Genomic DNA, 26,798 nt, shown 5'->3' with positions numbered 1-26,798 from the left:
TAAATAAAGCCAAAACACTTGAAGGAAGGGAAGTCTGCAGATCTACTGCTTGGTTTCAGTCCATGGAAACCACAGGCTATCATGCACTGTAATACAATTGCATTTAAATGGTATAGTTAATCATGTAGATGGGAATAAAAAGACAATCTGTTAAGAACAGGCTGCACATTATATCCCTGTTAAACCAGTCCCCATGTAAGGTTAGCGCACCTGAGGATTTATGGGGCACTAAATGCCAGCAATGGACTAATTCCAGAATATGTCACATTCCATCAGTTCTACAGTAAATACTAACCAAACAGCTGGTACCGCAAAGCATTTATCGTCTGCAAGGCAATATGCTAACTCAATCGTGGAAGGGAAGAAAGAAACCTGAACAGGTTGCATGCTGGGGAGGATTTGTAAGAGAGATTAAATAACTGAAATAATATAATTTTCCCCATTACATGCCTGTTTTATAAAGTATTTTATCAACATGATTTATTATATTTTTTTCTTGCTTTCCTACTCTTTTTCTTCCCAGTTTGGTATACCAATCATATTTATCCGCTTTCCTCGCCACAGCCTCTGCTATCGGTTTGGGAGATTGCTGATGGGCATGTGCCCTCCTCTGACTCATATGATGTCAGCTGCCACTTCTTGTCACACCACAGTTTGTAAGTCAGGCTTGAACGGGCATGAGTTGGCGGAAGAAGCTTCACGTCCAACTCAACAGGTGGACTTACAGGTGCCCAGTTGGCCAGTAGAGCTTCCTGGTACATGATGAGATGCTGTCATCGTGGCCATGTTCTTGGATGGCACTAGGGCCCATTGTGAAATGTCCTGCTGGTCTGCTCGTTGCAGTTGGCACTGGCACAGTCTGGATTCTAAACCAGACCGGGAGGCCCATCCCTGCACTTGAACGGGTCAATAACAGGATGAGCCACCTTGCAGCCCTCGCTTATTTTTGAATAAAGGATACCATCTCTATTAAACTAAATATGATTACCATATAAAACTGTATCCATACCTAACTGACTATGACTGTGTGAGTTCAGATTCAGCATTGCATTTGGTGGTCACTTTGGGCTTCGGTGGAAGACGGAAGTAAACACTATGGAAGTTCGGTACTGACTTCTCGGGTTTGGGAATTCAATTAAAGTTTGAGGCAAAGAAGTCTATGACTGGCACCTTGTAGCATTGCGTGGTGAAAGCATTTCACTTACTTTCAGAGCTTCAAAGAGGGCGCCTGTGTACCTTGCGAAGACGCGAGACATCTGAAGAGGGCGAGGGGGCGAGCGGGCGACCGTGGCACTCTCTTCTTGGCGGAGAGAGACCTCAGCTCTGCCTGGCATGGTAAGTAATGAGCTACTTGAATCGGTCACTTAATATACATCAGCTGTCATCGGCGTATATCAGCAGCAAGGGCGTTTGGGCCTTGGAGAAGGCCACAGTTCAGGGGGACCCCAGACAGCCATGCGGAGATCAGAACGTTTGTGAGTTCTGAAGCCTGCATTTCAGTCAGCCTCCTGCCCTGCTGTTTCCTTGCTCCCCAGCCCTGACGCATCTCTTTCCTTCTGTCAGGTTGTGTCTATACCAGGTAGAGACTGAGGTACCTGAGAGAGAGAGTGAGAAAACAATGGTCTGCTAGTAGGCAAGACTGGACTAATGAGGCCTCAGCGCACCAGTAATTAAAGTGAGTGTCTGGACATTTTATCATTTTATTTTGTTCTGATAGTGTCATTGCTGAGTATGTTTGAATGTGCCCCTGTTGACTCTTCAATATGCATTGTTTGAAATCTGGCAGCTGAAATCATTTTGGTCTCATGGATTTTTACAGGTAACATGTTTACTAATGCAATGTTGGGTTTGTTTTGCTTTTGTCAATGCTTTTGGTAAGAGGTACTCATTGTGGTAACCTTAAGTCAACTGTCTGCTCAAGCAAGCAGTAGCATTGCACAAGGACACTAGGGTTGGTCATTCTCAGAAATTCTACTCAAGAGTTCTGTTAAAAACACGGAGGACAACTTGGCAGAAGGACAAGCCAATGTATGAGGGGGGGGAGCTGTCTCAGCTGCCATTATCAAAAGGAGGGGAAAAATCAAACCCTCCCCAGACCAGAGGCAGGATACAGGAGTGCAGATAAGCAACAGGTCTGTTATTGTCCAGAATAGGAGTGAATTAAACCAGATATTGCATATAAACATTGCTTCATCCAAAAAGGATGTGGTCCACATGACACTGTATCATTCAGTTCATTAAACTACACTGAAAAGTAACTGATCTTTCAAAAGTCAGACTTTGATGATGGACAGATGCAGGACAATTAGATGTCTGAGCGGATAGACGAATTGATACGCAGATTGATATGGTCTCATAGAGATGGATCAGCACTGTGTTCTTCCCTTGTTTTGGCTCTGATTCGGTTCTCAATGTACAGTTCATGGGAGTGACATTTATTATCTATCCACCTTTTTTCAAAGTGTTCCAAAAATATATATATATATATCAGAACCTTCATCCATTTAATTTATTTATGGGGTGCGTCCTTCAAGTGATGCTGCAAGTCGGAATCATTGGAATCAGCCCTGGATATGTGTGGCTGTGCAAGCTGCCTTAAAAACAATGTTTCACAAACAATTTATGGGGAAACTTGAATTTCTCCCTTCAGATTATGCTGGTCAGAAAAAAGAATTGTGGTGTGCATGAATAAGGCCCAATGTGTTTTGTAGTCCAATTTGCTAGCCTTCAGTTTAAATCTATTTTGTGTCTTTGGAGTGGCACTTTTAGAATATGTATATGAATTAATTGGCGATTATAAATAATTGATTATTTAAAGTGACTTAAATTAATGTGGTTGATGCAATCTAACTTTTTACTTAAAATGAATGTATAACACTACTTAGTCAGCTGATTTCACTAATTCTACCTTTCAGCTGAAGAATTGTGCCAAAAACTAAATCCAGATGATTGGACCAAAATACTGGAGAGAACTTTTATTTTCTGAAACTGGATTTTCCACCTCTGGATTGGTGTAGCTCTCTCTTCAAAAGTTGGAAGATTCTGCATTGTTTTGGCTCAGAGCTGACATTCATTAACTTGTTGCTCAAAAAAATAAGAGGCGTGAAAGATGATGGATGAACCTTTAAAATGTCTGCTTCCTACCCATTTTCCCTCCCCAAAACTGCACTTTATGATTTTATCTTATCTCCAACAAATTAATCATGCTAATTACCTCGTGTTCTTTTCTTTGTGAGGAAACATTGGATGAAACCCAATCACCATTTACAGTAGTTCATGCTGGTGAAGTCCGGCTGTGCTTTCTAAAACTAAACTTCTGTTTGGCTGACATATCCAAAAAGAACTAATATTATACTATCTACGACTGAGAGGGATAACAGAGGGGTATCAACCTTGTTGCCTGGTAATCTCTCAATTCCAAGTTTCTGGACTGTGTGAACACTAACACAAGTAGGTGCCCCTCTCATTTGGTTTGCATTGGCATGTGTAAAAGAGAAAGAAAATCAATGATTATGGGCAGCAAGACTTCAGAGAAAAGTGTTTCTTGCCAGGCACAGTGTTGTGAAAAATTACTAGTTTCTCTATTTGTTTTCTTGTTACTCAAAGGCCCAAAAATTCTTAAAGGTATTATTCACCTGTCTGAACTTCCAAGCCTTTTTGTGTGGCAGTGTGCTTTTGTACAAGAGCTGTGTTTACATGACAGCAACAGGGAGGCTGCAACCTCAGACTTTTATATTAAATGGGGAATTATGGTCAACAAAAAACCCACCAGTTGAATTGATCGCTCAGTTAATACAAACCAAAATGTCCCCTTGAACTGAATGTATTTACATTCGCTTCAGAAGATAATCTAGATCATGATGTGTGTTTCTGAGTAACCATAGATTTCCCCTGGGCAAAAAAATTTCAGTTGATCAACATAATTTTGCAATATCAAAAAACTGACTCACAAAGTCTATCAGTCAACATCATTATGTTCTGTAATTTGACCAGAGCTGTCCCATTTCCTCTCCTTGATGAATTCATCTGTCTGATACATTCATACAAGATAACAAGAAATAGTTTCTGGGAACTGCCATTAAACATTTTGCACCAATTAAACCATGACCAGTGCTGTCCTAAGAAACATGATGAGCAACTTTTAGCACCTGAGGAAGCACAAACTTGCCAGCAAACAAATCTTTCAGCATAAAAGCATTCCAAATGTACCAAAAAATCAGCTAAGAATGATTGACTGACCACAAAAATGCTACTGTGCAAAGTTCATGACATTCACTGAACTGAACCGAATTGAAGAGGGTGGACCACATGTGGACACCAAAGGACCTGAAGGATACTTCTGTATGGAGTAGTCATCAAAGCCCATCAAAGCCCTTTATGTATAAAGACAAAGAGAGAGAGAGAGAGAGAGAGAGAGAGAGAGAGAGAGAGAGTGAGAGAGAGAGAGAGAGAGAGAGAGAGAGAGTGAGAGTGTGAGAGAGAGAGAGAGAGAGAGAGGGAGAGGGAGAGAGAGTGAGAGAGAGAGAGAGAGAGAGAGAGAGAGAGAAATGTGAAGATTTGTAGCGTGAAGACAGGTTTTTGAAAGTGATGCGGCCACGGTCAGGTCCCAATAGCACAGTGAAGTGGGACTGAAGACGTAAGTCCAGGTGAGCTTCGACAGTGATTTAGAGAAGCATTGACAACCAACCCAGACAAACGGCCAAGGTCAGTCAGGTTGAATGAGAGGGAATGGATCACTCTACCAGCTCACAATATTGATGGACTTACATACAAACAGGCAAGTAGGCCACATAGGTTGGCAGGCTGAATACAGTCTTGTCAATGAACCTCTCAACCTTGTGTGCTTTTCACTTGGAGTGCAAAGGTGGCAACCTACATGGTAAGTCATTATTTTCATTGAAAGGCACTGCTGGGCAGCAAATATTGTGTTTTTGCATGCACTTTGCTACAGGAGTATGTGCAAGAAATATAATAAACAGTGGGGACTGCACTCCGTGAAAATTCAGGGAATCGTATTTCATCATCAAGCCCAGAAGTGTGCATCTGCACTTGGAGACACAGCACCTGTTCGAAGCATTAAGGCTTTTAACTTTTATTTAATCAACTGAATAACCAGATCCAGTGTGCGTTCATACTATAAAAAACTTAACGTATTGTAATGTAGATGTTTACTGCATCGGTGCAGGTAATATACAGTAGCTAGATTTGAGTACCATTGGGAGCTTACCAGCTGTTGGGTCTCAACAATGCCAACACTATCTGTGAAAACAAAGCCATTAATCACATTCCTTTCTCATTTCCTAGATAGCAGAAACTCATTCTGAAAATATGTAACTATTACTGATTTTTTTCCCCCCCAGCACAGATGAATGGTTTTGTTGGTGCAGGCCATACAAAGTGGGAGTTGTTATTTCTGTACATCCAATGGGTTATATAAGTTCATCCATTATATAAATTCAACACCATCCATTCGTTGTGTGATCTTGCATTTTCAATACATTGAAATTCAAGTCCAAGAGACAGTGGCTGGCAGTAGGTAGGATATGACCTCCATTGCCCTCTTTTGACCACTTCATCAAGTTGTTGTTAAACCCTGAGTCACACTCATGGTGACAGACAACACAGAACAAGAGGTGCCGCATTGAAACTGCCAGCACCCTGAGCTAATGTGCTAACCTGAACCAAGCAGGTATGTAGAGAGGTGTTGAAGAAAGCTGCAATGCTTGATGCGATGGTGGATTGTTTGTGCACTCGCTCGAAAAATGCAGCCAGCTCTCTTCTTGAGATACAAAGCGTGCTCCGTGGACCCACACCTTCAATGATGTCGACACACAGCCTATAGCATGCTTCATTCCCCTCTGACAGTTTACATCAGCGTTTGACAAAGACACAGCACGCTTCCTCAGGCTGCCAGACCCCATCCACTGAAATAGTTATTCGGAGAAATGGCAAGGGGAAGAGGTGAAATGCGGTGAAGAAATTGCAGCTTTCTTAAAATACACCCAGCCTGGTACTGCAGTCCTAGCATAATATTTCGGCTTGGGTCTGAACATTGTTGTCTTGTAAAATGCAATATTAATGTGTGGAGCCTGAAAACTCTGGCTTTCTCAGCCAGTTTGAATATTGGGATATGTCTGGGCTGTCTTCTCTATTTTCCCAGCCAATTCCTGCCTTCATTTATTTTAGTACACCAGTTGTGCAATCAGTCTCAGTGAGACCAATTAAAGTAATTCCACAAGGGCCTACTGATTTTAGGGGCATAAAATGATTGTTTTCTCTCTAAAACACATGGACTAAGCATGTTTTTTGAGCTATGGATGGCGTAATGAAAGCTGGACCCATTTTGGTTTTGTCAGAATTTCTGATGTCACCCTGGGTTTTACTACTGAACTTTCCCTTAAGCCACTTCTCCAAAATCACCAACATTCCCATAAACAGTGTAGGCTTTTTTTTTTTTGCCTCAACCACAGTGTACTACTGGACTAATTCTGGACTCCTTCCACAAGCTCCTAATCTGGTGACATCATCTGAGCTTAAAACAGTGGTGTACAGAGTGAGTATCTCTCTACAGAGCAGCCAGGTCTGTTTCCTCTCAGCATGTTTCAATCCCACTTAATATTTACTGATGCTGTGTTAAATTAATTGCTCCCCCTCTCACTAAAATGTTTTTTGCTGCCATTATTCATTAAATCAAATCAATATAAAGGCAAGAGAGATCAGAGAATACATTTATGACAAAGATGTGAGATGCACAGGCGACTGTGTACCTTTCAGAAGAACATTAATTTCACCCCTTTCTTTCAGAGTCTGTGTTGTAATCAGAAAACAGTGTATTCTGTTACAATCACAATTGTATTGTTGTTTACCTGATGATCGACAGACATGGATACAGTGTGGTAGCTGGCCTCTTATCTGATAAATTTTCAAACAGCTATTTCCTTGTCCACAATGCCAAAACACAGTACACAGAGACAGAGATAAGTTCAGGGTATGGCAGCTGCATTTTGCCAATAATATAATGTTAAAAAATGAATTATCTGCTCTAGATGTTTGTGTAGTCTGACCAGGGCAGAGATACACAGAAAAGATACCCTTTTCAAAGGAGATAATAGCGTAGCAACAACATTCGCCAAATTTAACTTGCAGCAAGTTATCAGGTCGCATTATTTCCTTTTGAGTTTTCCAGAATGGCAGCTGCTGGATTAAGTTTCATTCAATTTGTTTGAATAAGCTAAAGTAAAAGCAAACACATGTAGAGGTAAACACATAATTTCTTGTAACTTATCTGTTCATGCGGATTATCTGTGTTTGTGCGTTTCTATCGTTCTGGTACAGTAGCTGCAGCTTGTGGTGCTGAATGACTGTTCAAATAAAAATGTGTCCAAATCCATGTCATATCATATCCGTATCAGCTGTCCTTTGACACTCTAGCTGTGGGATACAGTTGGCATATTATATAGACTAAATTTGTACATGTAGGCATTTGGTTGCATAGGTTTTTTATTATTTTTTTTATTTATTTATTTTTGCCTTATATATTTCATGTTAATGAATATTACTTGATGATTTTGAGCTAGTACTAAAGAATATTTAATGATAGAATATTATGTGCAAGCCTGTTCATCCGTTGAAAATTTGTTGTAAATCCATGTGTTCTTGTGTACCTACATGTCACAAAATGAAAAGATCTGTAAGATTAATTCATGTCTATCTGAGAAATAGGACAGTTGTGCACAACATAAGAAATGCATGAGACCCTGGATTTCCTAACCCTAACCCCAATTTATGTCTCAGCCTTTACTGACTATTCATTTCACCAAGTTCATCAGTTGTCCCATGTGAGGCTGACAACCTCCCACAAAGTAAAACATTTTTACAGGACAACCAAGTCATGTTTGTAATTTTACCCAGCTGTAATGAAGCACATAGGTAAACTCCATTCAATCAGGAAGTATGACGTAGGCTTGCTCATGCATATGCAATATAATCCTGACCCCAATGACACTGTACAGTTGTGAAACCTTGAAGTTTCATGAAATCTAAAGGCATCATAAAGTGCCCTCTGGTGGTCATTGAACTTACTACACAACACCGGAGGAACCCAAAATGTCGGAAGTGTTATTTTTAGTTCCCTGTGCATTTTATATTAACTATTTTATTTGAACATTTTTTTATTTTATTTTTTTTTGCTTTTTAAATACCTTCCTAACTGTAAGGATAAAACAAAACAAACACAATTAGTGCTATGTTTCATTTTCCTTTTTATTTTAATAACACTGAAGCAGCTGCTGGTTGCCAGATGGATCACAAAAAAATTTCCAGTGGATTATCATTCAGTCATTGGTATGACATGGATGATGGGCAAGTCTATAACATGACAAAGAGTGATTGCATGCTCTGCTACATCTTGGCCCTTCTTATTCCCTAGCACCTGGAAAAGAAGGGAGAATAGGAATTCTTCACTAAGCCCAGCTGAAATCACACTTGATGATACCTTGACCCTCTACTAAATAATGCTGAGTCTCTCACGAACAGATGCTCAACTTTTTTTGTATAATAGAAAAGTCAGCATATTTCACTCTTGAAAATGTGTGCCCTTGTTCAAATGATGCATTTTGTTCGCACCTGTTTGTATGAAATAATATAACACTGTTATCCTCTCTGCTTCACTTTGTCACATTGATGTAATGGCATGTCTGGTATCTCATGTTCTCCCCCTCAGTCATTGATTTGATAATACGGCTGTCATCCACCTTCTCTTCCTCCAAGCCCAAATGACATGATTTAAAGCTGGTGACCTTGTGCATTCTTCTTGCCTGTTCATACTTCCTACATCCACTTAGACTAGGGATGGACAACGAGGGCCATATCGCTTTCTGGTTTTCATGCCAACGTCTGGCCTTAATTATTTAATTAACCCTAACATTTATGCCATCTGACATTTCAGCTACATTTACTGATAAGTGCATGAATGACAGCTCAAGATTGTTATTGTGTCCCTATATGAAACGTGTTAATGTGCTCTAACCTATGAGTGAACCAGTGTATACAGCAAATTAGTTCACTTAGCCAGGGTAATTGGTGGAAGCCTGTATACACACCAGCTGTCCAGGACTGGAACTGCCCACCCCTGACTTAGATACTGGATATGTCCAATGACATACTGGATTACTTGCATGTTTCTACACACTTACAATGTTGTTGTTTTTGCCCAGCGCCAAGCCACAGTGTCTCTTCCCAACACATATCTATGACCTCTGTGAATTATCATTATGCACACAGTATACCCACTGTGTTCTTGAATAACCAGACCTTCCCCATTAGGGACTGCAGACCATTTATTAGTGCCCACCACCTCTCTGGCCATTCTACAACATGCTCTGGTCTTGCCACAACACAGGCACAGAGAGAAATGAAGAGGTAGATATTAGCTTCCCCTATGAAGCTGGCTCACAATGCATTTTTTGCAATCAATATTCATCTCTCTAGTATTAAAATATCTATAATAAACATTTGCACAAGCCTGTGCAAAGCTATTTCTGAGTAACCCCCACTGTATCTCTCTGACTGTAATAAATTATAATTTCTGTGAGTCATCTCCCCACCTCCACCTCAAACATACCTCCTAACCTCAACAGGAGTGGTATAAGTAGAGTACATATATGTAGGGTGTGGCACCTTGCACATGGCCCTGAAATCGGGCCGGTTTTATGGTGTCCCAGAGGAGGATAGAAAATGTCTATTGTGTGATCTGAATGAGGTTGAAAATGAGATACATTTTGTATTGTATTGCCCATTTTACCATGATCAAAGGGTTAAACCTTTTATAAAATAAATGAACAGAGTATCCAGAGTTGTTTTTACATTTTTTTTAAAATACTGTGGGGAATACAAAACACTTGGGGCACCTCACATCACCAGCACAGTTGCTCTGCTCTCAGATCTTATACACTGAGTGCAACGGGCACAATTAGAAGGATCAGTCTGATCTTTACCTTGTGTGGGCTTCCCCATTCTGTCACATGGTCCAGATACACAAAGATATTGCAACACAACAGGTACACTTGACAATTTACACATAGAAACACACGTACAGACTTTTAAACAAGTGGAAATTCCTCATGTCACACAAATTAACAGTTGGACAATGGTCATACCTGCACATTATTCATTTTTTCATAAAAAATCATCATCAGCAGGTTCCTTGTTTAGATGTTTAGTAGAAACGAATACATTCATTTTGGTATTTTGAATTGTTATTACAACATGGCTAAGTGGAAGCCTGTGGGAACTAGGCCTATACATATACAAGTCATATTATTACAACACTTATCTGCCATAATACCGCGAGAGAAATTACTATACCAGACATACTTCGCAAGTTGCATTGTGAACCATTTTTCTGGAATCCCTGTTAATTGAAATTCTGAAAGAGCCTTCTCAAAAAATAGATCTCAGAGCCACTGCTTCAATTACATATGGATAAGCTAATATTTTGGCTCATTGAACATGATGAGTCACCTAGATTAATTATGTTGGTGAATTTTGCCATCAGTGCTGGGTACGTCCTAGCGAATCCAGTGATATTCAATAACAATTCTGGTGAAGACTGATTTTTTGCGCAGAACTACAGCATAGGCGATCCATATGTAATACAATCAGTGAATCAGCGTACACGGATCAAAAACATAAACCCCAGTAACCAGGGAACACCCATGAAAATCATGGTTGTATACGGCAAACTGTTAATTTTATTGGTTAGTTCTAGTCGCATTCTGTAGATTCAGTTCTTATAACTATTGGCGATTGGTCAATCTGAGTGCCTGTCGAGGATAGGTTACGCCCAGAACCAAGTAGTTCGGTTGACAGGAAAGGAAAGGAACTGCTGGCCGCTAGAATCTAGAAGTGACACGGGGATATTTACATGGTTGGATAAAATAAAGAAATAATAGCGATAAAGACAAAATATTTATAAGTCATCATGGAGTCCTATGACATCATAGCTAATCAACCTGTGGTAATTGATAATGTAAGTAACCACCTATTAAATTTATAGCTAACATTACTTCTAGCTAGCTAGTCTGCTAGCGTTACACCCTACTGTAGTCATTGTTTAGCTAGGTAGCTGTGCTAATTTATACGTAAATAAATTGGCTTTCATTGTCATTTTATCGGAATTGTACGAAATATTATTGTTAAAGGGAACCCACACTAGTTAGTTATCTAATTAGGGAGCGTTTGGTTTAAAACCTGCAAGCTAAAATTTCTACACAAACAATGAAGAGATGCAGTGGCATTGTCGTTTTGCTAGCTATTTGCAGCAAATCAATGACATTCCTATTTCATTACAATATCTAGCTCGTAAATTTGCAAACAGCATTTGCAAACACGTTACGTTTTATTCACGCGTTATTTTGTAACGATACTGACTAAATTAGATAGCTAGTTACTGACAACATAGTTCTGTGTCCGGCTAGCTTGGCTTGCACGGTTTGAAGTAGCTAACGAATTAGCTTGCCAGAGAAAGGATGATGAGCTGTCTCAGCGAACCCCGCCTTAGTTTTGTTAGCTAGCTAACGTTAATGGGTTAAAATAACGTTGGATGCAAAGTCGAAATTCTATGTATTAGTCAGGATGATGTAACAATTTTATTCCATTACATGTGTTTCCCTCGGTTGTAAATGGCTGCTCTAAACGGCCTTAATGCATTGCAATTGTAGCTAATAACTGACGGTTAGCTACTAAAACAAGCTGGCTACCTGTTCAAATCCCACCTTTTAGCAGTACGTATTTACCGTTGGTGTTTTACAAGGCATTCAACAACATCACATTTTCAGAAGCATTGGGAAAAGTTTTCCATGAGACTGAGTCAGTATGGATTTAATTAAGGAGTATAAGTCAGCTCTAGAACTATATTTTACTATAACTTTACTATTTGATGTTAACATTGACTTTAGTTATTATTGTTAATGACATAAACAGAAGAGTATGAAAGAATGAATACTGGAATATCGTCAGTGTATTATATGTTTAGACAATTCATGGTTCAGGTGATAGGGTTTTACACTTAAGTGCAGTCGCTTTGGTGCTTGGACTATACAGGCTACATTTAAAGTGGTCTCACCGTGAATCCTTAAGTCTTGTGGGGTGGCTATTTTATTTATTGGTGAATAGCAGGCGCCCATGACAGCCTTCCAGAATTTTGAGTAAGCAAACAACTTCTGCACCAGTGAGCGTAGGGAGAAGTCAGGAAGCGTGGAGGGAAGTGAAAGGGAGTTCTGACTGCTGTTGGCCTGCACCCTGCAGCACTGTCCTATGACCAGGCAGCAAACAAGAGGAGCACTTATAGTCTAGTCCTGGCCTAAATGTTCTGTTACAGAATGCAGTATACACATCCAAATGTCAGCACTGGTGTGGTGAAAATGGAATGTGGTGTTTGTGGAATACAAAAAAAAAAAAACCTGTGCACTTTCTAATGCCCCCAAGAGCAGTGGCAATGAAAGAAATGCATGCTTGCAAAAACCGGTCAAAATTATTCATGCATTCCTCTTGTAACAACATGCCTGTCCATGTGGCTTCAGCCTGGGTTTCTGCATAGTTATGACTGTGATATCTCCCTCTTTCAGGGTTCGGGTGTGGTTAAAGCAGGATTTGCTGGAGACCAAATCCCCAAATACTGCTTCCCAAACTAGTAAGCCTGCTTCAGATTATGACGTCATGCTTTGTCACTTATTTTCTGTCATGATGCTTGTTGCGAGTTCTGTGACTCATCCTTCTGCCATTTATTTCTAGTGTGGGACGTCCCAAGCACGTGAGGGTGATGGCGGGAGCACTTGAAGGAGACCTCTTCATTGGCCCCAAAGCTGAGGTAGTGGTCTCAGGGTTCTCCATGTCCTACATGACGTAAACCAGTGATGCTGCCTGCAGCGAATCCCATCTCTGAAACTGCCTTTCAGGACTAAGCTCAAAGAGGACCGTACAGAGCCTAAGTCTAGCATCTCAATCTCGCATAATTGAGTGCCTCAGTAGTGCCTTTCTGTGTGTATTTGTGGCTGCAGGAGCACAGGGGGCTGCTGTCGGTGAGATACCCCATGGAGCACGGCATCGTCAAGGACTGGAACGACATGGAGCGCATCTGGCAGTACGTCTACTCCAAGGAGCAGCTGCAGACCTTCTCTGAGGAGGTGGGTCTATCATTTCCCCAGTTCCCACAATGCTTCAGGCTGGCTATCCTCTCTCAGGGAAAGTAGTCTGCTGTTAGAACGAAAGTGCTAAATTTACCACTGCACAGGGATTTTAGCCCTCTTGTGAACAGAAATAAGTTAATAACGGCTAAATTAGTTACAGCTTGGGGATTTCCATTTTCAGGAAATTTGAACGCACCAAACTTACATTATGTGATGTGCTGTGCTTACTGTTTTACTCACTGTCCTGTCATTTTTCCCAGCATCCTGTTCTGCTCACAGAGGCCCCGCTGAACCCCAGTAAGAACCGAGAGCGGGCAGCGGAAGTGTTCTTCGAGACCTTCAATGTTCCCGCCCTCTTCATCTCCATGCAGGCCGTTCTGAGCTTGTGAGTAGCAGAGCCGGTAGCAGAACCCAACCAGCATATCTGATCTCATTGACTGTCTGGCAAAGGGCGAAGTTGTTAAGCTAAGGGATTGGACTCGCTGGTGGATGTTGGCGTATGATTGATCTCCTGCTTCACAGATACGCCACGGGCCGAACGACGGGCGTGGTGCTGGACTCGGGCGACGGGGTGACCCACGCCGTGCCCATCTACGAGGGCTTCGCCATCCCCCACTCCATCATGAGGGTGGACATCGCCGGGCGCGACGTGTCGCGCTACCTGCGGCTGCTCCTGCGTAAAGAGGGCTACGATTTCCACACCTCGGCCGAGTTTGAGGTCGTGCGCACCATCAAAGAGGTACGTGTGGAAGACTCACCGCTGTCCCAGACTCGGGTCAAATAATCATTCGCAACGCATAAACCCATTAGACATGAGTAAAGTTCCTGCAGATTAATGGTCATTTGAAAACCAAGTTTTTTTATCAATATTCATGAAGAAATAATTATTTCTTGATTGGACATTTTGGATAGTTTTGTTGAAAGTTATCCAGAATCATCAGGAGCACTTGGACCGAAGTCTGCACTGTCCTGTCTTTGTTCCATAAAAACAGATGTTTTTTTGGAATTGTTAACACTTTGTCACTTTGCATGAGAGTGATCATTGTCCTTGTGGTTCTTAACAGTTGTACACAATGTGTCGAGCAGCATCTCTTCTAGCTTGTGGTGTTTTTCCATCAGAAACAGCAAAGACACAGGTAGGGACTTGATTTTATTTGTGTCCTTGCGCAGAGGGCGTGCTACCTGTCCCTGAACCCCCAGAAGGACGAGACTCTGGAGACGGAGAAGGCACAGTACACTCTGCCCGACGGCAGCACACTGGACGTGAGTCTCACTGGCACTTTAAACCTGCAAGTCCGAGAGCCGGCTGCCCGCCCACCAGCAGCCAACATATTCATTTTAAGATGGCTCCTATCACCCACATACGTCCGCTTAATTTTGCATTCCACATGATGTCAGAGAACTGATGATTTGGAATCAAAATAACATGATGCTTGTGCGATGAACTCGCCCTCGTTAGACGGCGTCAGTCGCTGCAGGTGCTTGATTGTCACTCCAGCGTCATCCCTCCCGCAGATCGGACCCGCCCGGTTCCGGGCCCCCGAGCTGCTCTTCAGGCCAGACCTGATCGGGGACGAGAGCGAGGGCATCCACGAGGTGCTGGCCTTCGCCATCCAGAAGTCGGACATGGACCTGCGGCGCACGCTCTTCTCCAACATCGTCCTGTCGGGCGGCTCCACGCTCCTGAAAGGTGCCCTGTGCGGTCTGACGCCCGCTTCCATGTCCCTTGTGTCTCTGGAGTGCTTCTCTCTGCGTTCACATGCGACTTCTCTCTCACTCCACCGCCTCTTGTGTCTCTCTCTCTCCAGGTTTCGGTGACCGTTTGTTAAGCGAAGTAAAGAAACTGGCACCCAAAGATGTTAAAATAAAGGTGATCGCCTTTTTCCTGTTGGAGGTTGAGCCTGAGGAACAGCCTATTATTTGTTCCATCCTTTGTGTGTAACCATCTTCTGTGAATGGCTTTTTGAAGCGCATGCAGTTCTACTGTTGGACTGTGTCCTACTGCACGTGCACTACTCAGTATGAGAACTGGGCTAATTAACCTGGTTCCAGCTTTATACTGAAAGGGGGTCTTTGTCCTTTTAACCAAATTTTAATTATTTGACTCTCTTTTCTGTCCTGTGTAGATCTCTGCACCTCAGGAGAGATTATACTCCACCTGGATTGGGTAAGAGCCTCAGGTTTTTAATCAGCATTGGACGCATCATTAGATGGTGTTGTACCATCCCCTTCACATCCTGCAAGAGTATGTAAAACTCAAATTGCCAAATTATCAGTGCTGTATAATTATGGGTATACCTCGCCAACCTGTAACTTGCTATATGGTATAATTGCCTTCCATATTTATTACAAAATTAGATTTTGTGATTGTTTTGAAATGTATTGTTTTGTGATCGGCTTAAAATATAGTAGCATTAAATTTTGTGAACAATGGACTTATATCTGTTCACTGTTCTAAGACTTCCAATGCAAGTCATTTATATTTAAGCCAGTATTCCAGCACTTATGGCTGTAACTAAGGCATGCTAAAACTTTCAGCTGTAAAACCAACGGAAAGTGCATGCTGTCATTTCTCCCTCCTGCTTCAGTGAAATTTTCACATTCTCTCTTACAGATTCAAAACAGACATTTTATTTACCTCAAATAATGTTCCAAAAAAATCTATATGGGTCTGTATGGGTTGTGTATATTTGGATTATAACGAAGTTCAACCCATGTCTAGGCCTTCCAGTTTAGCTGATCATCTCTCTTACTGAATTTGTACAGGGGCTCCATTTTGGCCTCACTGGACACCTTCAAGAAGATGTGGGTCTCCAAGAAGGAGTACGAGGAGGACAGAGCCCGTGCCATCCACCGAAAGACCTTCTAACCAGAGAGGCTGCTTGGCATTCCAACCCTGCCCAGACCCTCTGGTCCGAATTTTTCAGTTCCTAAATGCCTCCCTTCTCTCTACCCCTCTGCACAAGGAGAGGCAATGCCCCCCCCTGTGCAGCTTGGCATGCCTTCTATAACCACACCCCTCCCACCCCACCCACCGAACCCCTCATGTCTCGGGGAACCAGTCAGGACTTGCAAAGGGTTAGGGCAGGCATTCTCATGCAGACCCCCTTCCCACTTCAGTTACAAATAAGGCTTTCAGTTGCATCTCAAGATTGTGGACCTTTTTTGTACACATTCGGGGCAAGGCTATACTGCTAGATGCAAGTATTTATTATACTGATATTGGTGAGCCCACTATGATATTATCATATCCATTCTAATGACAATGATGATGGTGAATGTTCTGTTGTACATTACTGTATAAAATCCATTCCAGAAGGGGCAGGTACTTGCTTTTCTTTCAGCATGTCAGGCCTGCCATTGTTGAGGCACATATAAAGGGTGCATTTATGTCAGAGGAAGTAGTCTCCTGATTCAGTCTTTGATATCATTTGTTCACCAATGACACGAGCAGTTTAACGGTTTATGAAGAAGTTGACGGCAGGAAAATGCTTACCATAACTCACACTCCTATGCTTCTTTGACACTGTATTTGTTTTATGTGTCTCCATCTGTCTTAAGTAAGGGGATAGCATTTTATCTGAATCTGAGCTTGATCATAATTTCAAAGTAGTTACCAATTTGTAGTGACCAATTTTTCGCATTCATATATAGATATATCGAAAATGGCATACTGTATATTGTGCATCTATCAGCAGTCATAGTTCCAGTTTTAGCCTTTTGTGTTGGACCACGGGGCAGTTAATCACTGCTGATCTTTTGGTTATATAATCTGTCCTGCACAAACACTGTGGGTAACAACACTAAAGCTTGATGTGGATCATTAGAGTAGATGTACTGTCTTTGGCAGCAGTTGTCTGGGACACATTTAGTTCTCCACACATGACAGGCATGATTGAGGTGAACCAGTTGTGAGGAGGCCTTTTGAAGGTGTTATGACCTTGGCTGAGGACCCACAAAATGGTAACTTTTTTTGGGAGGAGGGGGGCGATGCCAGAAAATTGAAAGTTGACTGGAAATTGTAATGAATGCCCACTTAGAACAGAGAGAGTATTTGGGCCAAACTAGTTTACAGCGACCTGCCTTTGCTTTCTCAGAGTTCCCCAATAAAAACTTGTAGCCTTACATATGTTAATATCAATAGTGTAATGTTGAAAGTGTTACTGTAGATCAGAGCCACGCTGCCCTGTTCCTGGATGTCTACTGTGTGGTAGGTTTTCGTTTCAAACTTAATATGGCACACCTGATTCTATGATTCTGCTGACCAGCAGTTCAATGAGATCTCTAGTTGCGGCTTTGTTAGGATTGGAGTGAAGACCTACAGGATGGCAGATCTCCTGGAACAGGGTTGGGTAGCCCTGCTGTAGATAAAAGGGGATACGTGTTTCTATTCTGTAAGTGCAAGCAAAATTGAACACACGCAGTAGTAATTTTGTGGGAGGAAGGCATTCGGTGGTGTGGTGTGGGTTGTGGTTCAGGTTATTTTGTCCATCTCCCACCCTTGAAATTGATAGCCTGTGTATCTGCATTGGAAAGATAAATGTGCTTGGATATTTTTTAAGGCTAAGAAATACATTGGCCCTTAATATTGTTGCTAAAAATAAAGGACATTTAAAATGGCACAACAACAAAAAACAAAATAGGACTGAAATGTACAATATTCAAGTGTTGCTTCTACTTTTAATTTTGTATTCATTATAATAAATTAATGACTGCTGTCTGAAATTGACTTTTCTTGTTGTATTTTTGTTTACAGTTTTGTTTTGCGGTTGGTTTCAATATCCAGTTGTGTGATTTAATAACTTTATTTTCGATTAAGAAGGTACCGTGTGCTTGAAGATGACCAACTGAATAATGTGCTTAAATAACGTAAATTGCTGAAAACAAAAAGTGTATTTGTTTTATGTAAAAGTTTATTGAAAATAAACTATTTAAAATGAAAACGATCATGCTCTTCAGTCAGGATAATGATATAAACACGGGGTAGCCTACTAGTGGTGTTAGTTCTGTATTTTAACACGATAGTGAAGTTACTGTAAGGTTACTCATTTTTTCCGTCAGAATTCCAGTCATACGACGTAAGTCAATCTATCATGATGGCATTATAGGCGTTTGTGATAGGCTCGTGTTGCCTTTGCTGGCTTTCATTCGCGCAAATGTGGTTGGTCAGATTGTCAACTACGTCATTGTATGTCGTCTATGATTGGACATTGGTACAGTTTTGGGTGAGGTTTAGGTTGGCCTCATAGGAGCTCTTTCTTTCCATCAGTGGCTTCTTTTAAGTTTCAGAAGGTAGTGTATACACATGTAGCTAGCTATTTTTTGTCCTGTAAAGAAATATTTAAAGCACCATTCAAATAATGAGAAGGGTTACTCTTTTCGTGAATGGAACCACCAAAAATGGCAAGGTGCGTAAACAATACTGCATGGACCTGATTAATATAAACGTTAGCCAGGGCTATCCTTCTGCGCCAATTTAGTAATCCATTGAACTCATTCACAAGAGGCTGTTAACTAATTGGACAATCGCTAGCTAGTAGGAAGCTAGCGCGCTAATTAATTGCTTTATGTAGCGCTAGCCGGATGTTTAGCTAGCGATTTAGCATATAGTATTGTTGTAGTTTAGCGTAACGTTAGTAGACTATAGGTTAACCAGACTGACGATGTCATATTTGGTTAGTACGGTACCACCAAAGTGTAAGGTGTGTTGCCTGCTAGCACATGTTAACTAGTTTACTAAGTAAGTTTTTATTATTAATAATGGAAAACACTCACATGTCTGCAAGTTATATAATCAGGATACATATGTTAGCTAGCGGTCAGTCGATCTTACCCTAAAATCAAATTGTATCTAAAATATAGCTAGCATCTGACAATGCTCGTAAATATCTCCTGGCTGTCCAGTTTCTTGCCAGGTAGTGTATATACTTAGTCATCGAAACTTTCACCTTCAAATGTATTACCAGGTTGTGGCAGTGTATGGGACCTTGGCCGACTTGCTGTCTGTAGCCAGTAATAAACTGGGAATCCGAGCCTCCAGCCTGTACAATGGTAAAGGAGGCCTCATCGATGACATCGCTCTTATCAGGTGAGGTGAGCGGAGTCGAAGATGACCGATACAATAGCTACGCTAGCTATCTCTAGCGACCTACCTAGCCTATATGGCTTTGTATACCATGGTATCTTCAAGCATGAATTTCACTAAATGAAGAACCTGCAAAAGAATCAAATGATTTTTCTGATAAAAGAGAACATGTAATTTTCTTTATATTTAAAACGCAGCGATGGCTAAGAATCTGCGCAGATTAACTTCTGTAATTGAATGTAGAGACCATATATGGTTTCATGTGGAAATGACAAGGCATTTTGATCTGGATATTGAGCCCTGTGTATTTCTGCTTTTCATACTCCGAAGAGTGGCCAGAAAAAGAGGAAAGTGTGCTTCGTTGTCCCAGCCAGCTGTGTGCTTAGATGGCAGTGTGCTCAGCACCAATGGTTTTATGCAAATGGTTAAGTTGATAGGAGAACTTTTGCTGTAACACCCAACCTAATATCCATCTGGTTTGCCTTGTTAACCTGACTTTAGAGAAGGCCTTTCTAACCATAGAACCATTGTCCAAGAAAGAGGCTTTCTAACTCACAAAGATGCAAGAACCTTGCATCTTAATACTAGACTTGGTGCCTTACAGTCCAGGCTATATTATATCCATCATTCATGCAGATGTAGTGAGTTTAACTAAAGTAAAAGTCCCTAGGTTCTCATAACATACAGAACTTGCTCTGTCTGACCTGTTTAACATAATCCTGCTCTGTCTGACCTGTTTAACATAATCCTGCTTGACCATTCCTGTGTACCAAAATGCAAAGGATATCAACATTTTTTGTGTATTGTGTGTATGTATATTTTGTGTTATTCTTTTTCATTGATTGTACTGAATTTAAAAAAAAATAATAACATTTTTTTCTTTGATGTTGTGTATATTAAACAAACATGTTTGTCTTCTTTTAGCTTGTTTTGAATTTATTTCTCCCTGTGCTACACTTGCATGTTAAATGTATTACATGATATAAAATAAATTGGTGTTCATATTATTTAAAATTGTTTTTACAATTGTCCTCCTGTCATGCAGAGATGATGATGTGCTCTATGTTTCTGAAGGGGACCCCTTTGTTGGTGAGTTCGAAGGCCATCTTGTGCTCATGTTTATATGTGAGATGTGTCATTCCTGTGCATGTGCAAAATGTCCATGTTTTATATCATTAGAGCCACAAAATGACCTCAGGGGTTCTGACGAGCGCTCAGGAGCTCACACCGATTGGCTGACTCTTAACATCGGGGGTCGCCTCTTCACCACCACAAGGTAAGCCAGAGACCTGTCTACTGGTCTATAGCTGGGGCCCAGCATTTTCAGTTTTTTATACATTTAAGGAAATTTATCAGGTTTTATTGGCTAATATGATGTGCCCTATGTTAATAAGTTCCATGTGTTTATCATGAAACTCAGTTTCTTCCGAGAATGCTGGGACTAAAATATAAACCCATTTAAAACTTAGCCTAAGTAGGTTAGAATGTGTTTAATTGTTTTTTATCTGTAAAGTGCATTGTATTCAGTTCCACCATATTCATTAAACTGAGGGTTATTTATCAGCAAATGCATGGGTGTGATACTGTCTCACTGTGTTCTCAGGAGCACCCTGGTCAGCAAAGAGCCGGAGAGCATGCTGGCGCACATGTTCAGAGACAAAGGTGAATCCCTGGCTGAAGCAGGGCGTCCGCAAATGTCATCTGTCATCTGTGGCACAATGCAGTCCTGACTTTGTGTTAGCATTGTATTGCACTCCGGACCTTCACGCGTGTTGCCCACCACCCTCTCCCCTGCAGATGTGTGGGGGAACAAACAGGATGAAAGGGGGGCTTACCTGATCGACCGCAGCCCGGAGTACTTTGAGCCCATACTGAACTACCTGCGGCACGGCCAGCTCATCGTCAACGAGGGCATCAACCTATTGGGTGAGCGAATCGCCTTTGGTGTCATCAGTCACTACAGGCGACTGGTAACCAGTCATCTGTAGTGTATGACTGGCTCATGTGTTTAAGGTTTTGTACCAGTCTTAACTTCAGAAATGTTGTTTTGTCTGATTATCTTAGGAATAACCACAAATAAGCTAAAATATTCACATTCAAAAGCAAAAAAACAAAACAAAATTGCTTCCTTTTATTGCTTCTCAGGAGTTTTGGAGGAGGCGCGGTTCTTTGGAATAGAGCAGCTTGCTGAGCAGTTGGAAGTAGCAATAAAGGTAAGAGAGACTGCCGAAAAATGTTTAGTGGAGTATGGCTGCTCTTTGACCCTCACCAAATCTACCAGCTGCAGGATTCGCTCCTTATCTGAGCTTTTCTTTCTTTGCTCCCAGAATTCCCAGCCCCCGGAGGACCATTCCCCCATTTCCCGCAAGGAGTTTGTACGCTTCCTGCTTGCCACACCCACCAAGTCTGAGCTGCGCTGTCAGGTAAAGGAAAAGACTTTTCTTTTTGGCTCATGCTAAAGTAACAATGTTTTTTGTTGAGAAATGTTAATGCAGGAGATACAATGTTTGTGAAACTGTTTTAGATGCCTCGTGATGCTTATCCAATTTCTGTGTCCATCCTCAAGGGTCTGAATTTCAGTGGGGCTGACCTCTCCCGCCTCGACCTGCGCTACATTAATTTCAAGATGGCGAACCTGAGTCGCTGTAACCTCACGCACGCCAACCTGTGCTGCTCCAACCTGGAGCGGGCTGACCTGTCTGGGGCTAACCTCGACGTAAGCTCTCTCTGCGCATTCTGTAGTCTCTCTGTAGAACCACTGTTATCACTTCCACATATTTGTGTCTTTACATCTGAATGAGATTAATTACATTGCCCAAATGTATGTGTAAATTCCAGAAAAATACATGAGAGATATAATTTAAAGGGTTTGTCTGTCTGTTCGCTTGTTTGTCTGTTTCAGGGTGCTAACTTGCAGGGGGTGAAAATGCTTTGTTCGAACGCAGAGGGAGCATCTCTCAAGGGCTGCAATTTTGAGGATCCCTCTGGCCTCAAGGCCAACTTGGAAGGTCGTATCTGCCATTTTTCTGTGTCAAATGATCAATGAAGTATAAAGTGTACTGTTTACTGTTAAGATCACTCTAATGCTAAATCTGTGTATATGGCTAGCTTTGGATGCTGACTACTTGTCTGTGTTCTCAGGAGCTAATTTGAAGGGGGTTGACATGGAGGGCAGCCAGATGACAGGAATCAACCTGCGTGTGGCCACGCTGAAGAATGCCAAGCTGAAGAACTGCAACCTGCGAGGTGCCACGCTGGCGGGCACTGACCTGGAGGTGGGCAGAGAGCAGGAGAGTGGGGTGCTATCAATCCTTGTGGGGTCACATTTACAGAATACACTTTCACATGACCTCATTTTAAAAAGCCCCACACAGTCCAATATGTTATTTACCACAACCTTTTAACAATTAGTTAACTACATCTTAATAAAGGAAACTAGTGTGACATGTTCTGTGAAAATGAGGAGAGTTCAGACTGCTGTCTTTTGCTTGAATTTTAGCAAGACTGGAAGGCATTAGTTATGATGGAACTGGCAAACTAAGTCAACTGTGTCCGAGAGGTTTTTGACTAGGAATAGGTTATGCTTCCCTGACATATACCAACAGACATTGGTTATAGGGTTAGTGATATCCTCCTCTTTCCTTACAGAACTGTGACCTGTCTGGCTGTGACCTCCAGGAGGCAAACCTGAGGGGGTCCAACGTGAAAGGAGCCATCTTCGAGGAGATGCTGACTCCCCTGCACATGTCTCAGAGTGTCAGATAGCCTCACCCTTGTTTCCGTGCTTTCCTTAACGGCTAGGGCTGGCCACTCCCACATGCCAGCCGGCCAATCACAAACACCCATAGCTACAACGCTCCCCTGAAACTGTATGCAATCCCAGTATCTCTTCTCTATGCACAGCCCTGGCGGTCCACCCAATGTTAGCTTTATTCTCTTGCACTAGGGCACTTCCAGGGTTGTCATTCTTCCACTTACGTGTCGATCGCTCATTGCAGGGCGAGAATTTAAGTGTGGCACTATCCGTTGTGATGTCAGTCCTTATAACCGGTTTATTCGTTGTGTTTTAGACATAGGTAGCGTTGCAGACATATGACTTGTCCCAGCCATTGTGTCTGGCTGATGGCTCAAATAGAAGCAGTAGTTTAGAGAGGTTTCTGACTTCATGTGGATGGAGAGAGAGAGAGAGAGATTTGTCAGCATTGGCTTGCTTTAAACTAATATTAAATATTTCTAATATTAAATATAAAGGCTAAAACAGTATTATCAGCATGGCAGAGCTATCATTAATCTTGCATATGATGTGAATATGGACATGGATGCATGGTGGTCAAATATTAAGACCGTGGTCCAGTATAGCTCTTATTATAAGCTAAGAGTACACAATATTAATCTGTGCAGGTGGTGTTTCTCTCTCTCTCTCTCTCTCGTGCATTGTAGATGTCAAAAAACCTGATGTTTGACATTGGCTTTGAATCTACCTCCATCTCAGCCATTTTCTGACTGTGTGTGTATGTTGCTTGTGTTTTGTTCATAGCTGTGTATGCTGCCTCTAATGGGCTTGCCACAGGAAAGCCATCACTCATACGCATAGATGAGTATTGCTGCTTCTAATCTTTGGATTTGAGGTATGAGGGCAAGACATGCATGGAAATATGAATATGTACCAAATATTGTTACACGGTCGACATGAAAGTTGTCTGTCTTGCACCAAATAGTAAGTGGAGTACGGTTGTAAAACAACACTCCCCATAGGATAACAAAATTATAAGCTGGATTTATCTTTTTAATTTATTCTGTCTATGCTTGGCACCAAAACACAATCCACACCCTCGTGTACTTGTATGCTTATTCCAATAGGCCCATTACTAATGGTCAAACTCAAATCATGTTTATATCCCTAGAATGCTTCATGAAGCAAATAATCTCTAATTGACTGTAGTGCATATCAACATTCAGTCCTAAGGTATTTAAAATCTAGTGCTTCCCAAACAGTAGATTTTGTTTTGATACTGGAAGGATAACTATCACTGCTGGACTGTGATTTTTGTATTTTTTGTTTATTTTAATGTATCTGTTGTCAGACTGTAAATTCATGAGGTGTGGATGAGGCTTTGCATTCTTACGTTATTGAATTTAACTATGGTTAGCAGCATTGGTCAGGACAATAACTGTGGAAGAAACTGCTTTTGAAATGTGGGTGTAGCAATTACTTTCCAAAGGTACTCAGTCTGTCTTTGTTATGGCAATCAGAAAAATAATTTTGCACTCTAAGTGCGTTGTGCTTCATATATTACAACCTTGAAAAAAGGAGGAAGGTTATTTATTTTAATATATATTCTGCTATATTTATGTATGGAGAATTTCAGTTTCCTTTTTTAAGACTGGGTATATGATTGCTTCCCTACACTTTCACCCAGTTCTGTGATAATTGCACTCTCTCAGCCAAGGAAGTGTATTTTCATGAATGGAATGGACTGTTAAACAAAAGAAAACACCAAAATGTGGTCTGTGTCATTTTTTGTCTTTGAGTATTGATGACCCCCCAACACACACACACACACACACACAAACCAATACATTGTTTAAAGTCTGCCTATTGAAGACCACATCTTGTTCTTAATATTAACTAAATTCCCCTTAGTAATTCTTAGTGAATGGTCCTTTGAGTTTTTAACCTGCATTTACATTAGGGGATTATACTGTCTTAAGCAAAAGATGAGTTCCTTGTATAGACACAGGAGTGGGCCAGTGTAGGGATTATGTTCATAGATTTATTTCCCAAATGAGAATTGTCTTGAGCGCTACCATAATGTGGATTAAACGGAGCGTTGGGAAAGTGGTGCAAAGGCACTCATTTCATGCTGTGTTTGTTTGTGATGCTGCGGTGGCTTAAGCATAATGGATGTATTCTAAAGCTTTTAAAATGCTCTCCAGGGTGTCGGGAAGAGGGATGAGTGCTGTGTGTATGCAGTTTGAGTGCCAAGGTGTGCGTTAAATCCCCCCACGTCCTGGGTGTCACACAGGATCTGGGCTGGGTATAAAAGTCTTGGGTGGAGTGTAGGTAGAGCATTGCAGAGACTGACAGAGAAGAGAACGCAACTTCTGCCGCCCAGTGTCCATCTGACAAGGTGAGAGAAACCCCGCAGGCGTTCATTTATACACGTCTGTTTGAATTTTCAGACTTTTCATAACTGCTGCATAAAAAGTGAGTAGTAAAAGCTTTTAGTGGTAAATGTGACTCAATTCAAGCAAGTGTAATCTGAGGTACAATCTAAGAAAGGCGTATTTCCACTTCAAAATGTGCTAAGAGCTGTGTGTGGTTTCAGAATGGCAGATAAGAGCGCCCTCTTGTGGCTGGGGCTGGCTGTGGCACTGGTGTGTCAGGGATGCTGTCAGCACTGGTCTTACGGCCTGAGACCCGGGGGCAAGAGAGGAGCAGATAGCCTACAGGACACGCTGCAAGATGTACGTGATGCATGAACTACACCTCCCAGGGTTCTTTGACTATTCAGCAAAATGCATGTGCATAGCACAGCAATTGGCCATGGGAAACTTTTAACTGATATGTGATCATAGGCAAAAGAAGTATGTCAAAACTGTTGAGCACCTACTTTCAATTTATAATCATATCTCAAAACTACAGCTGTAGTGTTTATTCATTTTATTTATATGCTTATGATTGCTTATTATATATTTCAGATTGTGAAAATTGGTGCACAGATCTGTATTGCTACAACTGAGATATTGTGCTCACAAACAAAACAAGTTATGTTTTTGAGAGAAACTGATTTGTAATTCCTAGCCACTCAAGACATTATTGATGAAAATGCCATCATGACAATAAATCATGTGTCTAAATATCAAAGTAGGGAGGACTTGACTGTAAATAGTAATTGGAGCTGTGGGATTGGTTAAAAGTAATCGGGGCTATGGGATTGGTTCCAAGTAATCGGGGATATGGGATTGGTTCCACAGATTATAGAGGAGCTGCAGAAGCTGGACACCTCCAGTTTGCCCAGCTGCAATGACCTCTCCCCACATATTACACTTTCCAGCCTGAAGGAAATACTGGTGAGAACAGTAGCTTTGAGTGTTTCGCAATGCCTCTTCGTCACTCTGGTTTAACCTGTGTTTGTGAACTCACCCATCTGTGTGTAACATATGACATTCTTTCCGTCTTTCTGGTACAGTTCTTTATTTGATGCTGTTTTATGACCTGATACTTCTCTTCTGACTCATTATTTTTATGTATGTGCATGTCATATTAACTGTGCATGGGGCATTTCTCCTGAAAGTGCCTTTTTTCTTTCTTACAGGCAAATCTGGCTGACAGAGAAACTGGACGGAAAAATATATAGAAGATATTATGCATGCATTCCTTCAATAAAACATGACTGTGCCTTCAGTGTCTCTTCGCATATTTTGTGTTTCTGAATTCCTGTGTTTAAGATATTGTGATTGAAAGACTTATTGCAGTTGTACTATTTTCAAAATAAATGCATACATAAAGTATAGTTCACCCA

The 26,798-nt window shown here is 41.4% G+C and overlaps 3 protein-coding genes across 4 annotated transcripts; all 3 read left to right on the top strand.

Annotated features, from left to right (window-relative positions):
* The first annotated feature begins 10,842 nt into the window (after window positions 1–10,842).
* LOC118237244 (beta-centractin) lies at window positions 10,843–17,916 on the top strand. Its single transcript, XM_035435749.1, has 11 exons — window positions 10,843–11,029; window positions 12,627–12,691; window positions 12,793–12,868; window positions 13,059–13,184; window positions 13,448–13,572; window positions 13,710–13,926; window positions 14,358–14,450; window positions 14,703–14,877; window positions 14,996–15,057; window positions 15,314–15,354; window positions 15,954–17,916. The coding sequence occupies exons 1-11, from the start codon at window positions 10,982–10,984 to the stop codon at window positions 16,054–16,056; spliced, it is 1,131 nt and encodes a 376-aa protein (XP_035291640.1). The 5' UTR covers window positions 10,843–10,981; the 3' UTR covers window positions 16,057–17,916.
* A 496-nt stretch (window positions 17,917–18,412) lies between these two features.
* On the top strand, window positions 18,413–24,767 carry kctd9a (potassium channel tetramerization domain containing 9a). Of its 2 annotated transcripts, none has more exons than XM_035380148.1 (12): window positions 18,413–18,595; window positions 19,154–19,275; window positions 20,318–20,361; window positions 20,452–20,548; window positions 20,876–20,934; window positions 21,070–21,198; window positions 21,418–21,485; window positions 21,600–21,695; window positions 21,839–21,988; window positions 22,175–22,280; window positions 22,414–22,547; window positions 22,921–24,767. In XM_035380148.1, the coding sequence occupies exons 1-12, from the start codon at window positions 18,548–18,550 to the stop codon at window positions 23,035–23,037; spliced, it is 1,170 nt and encodes a 389-aa protein (XP_035236039.1). In that variant the 5' UTR covers window positions 18,413–18,547; the 3' UTR covers window positions 23,038–24,767. The 2 variants fall into 2 exon arrangements, with proteins under 2 accessions (XP_035236039.1, XP_035236040.1); XM_035380149.1 differs by lacking the exon at window positions 18,413–18,595 and adding an exon at window positions 18,792–18,889.
* A 155-nt stretch (window positions 24,768–24,922) lies between these two features.
* On the top strand, window positions 24,923–26,680 carry LOC118206956 (progonadoliberin-1-like). Its single transcript, XM_035380150.1, has 4 exons — window positions 24,923–25,403; window positions 25,602–25,740; window positions 26,251–26,346; window positions 26,592–26,680. Exons 2-4 carry the CDS (start codon window positions 25,603–25,605, stop codon window positions 26,631–26,633), a joined length of 276 nt encoding a protein of 91 aa, XP_035236041.1. The 5' UTR covers window positions 24,923–25,403; window position 25,602; the 3' UTR covers window positions 26,634–26,680.
* Window positions 26,681–26,798: the final 118 nt, after the last annotated feature.

Source organism: Anguilla anguilla, chromosome 10, assembly GCF_013347855.1.
Source record: "Anguilla anguilla isolate fAngAng1 chromosome 10, fAngAng1.pri, whole genome shotgun sequence".
Lineage (NCBI taxonomy): Eukaryota > Metazoa > Chordata > Actinopteri > Anguilliformes > Anguillidae > Anguilla > Anguilla anguilla.
The sequence above is the reverse complement of the archived record's forward strand: the minus strand, read 5'-3'. Positions and strand labels throughout refer to the sequence as shown.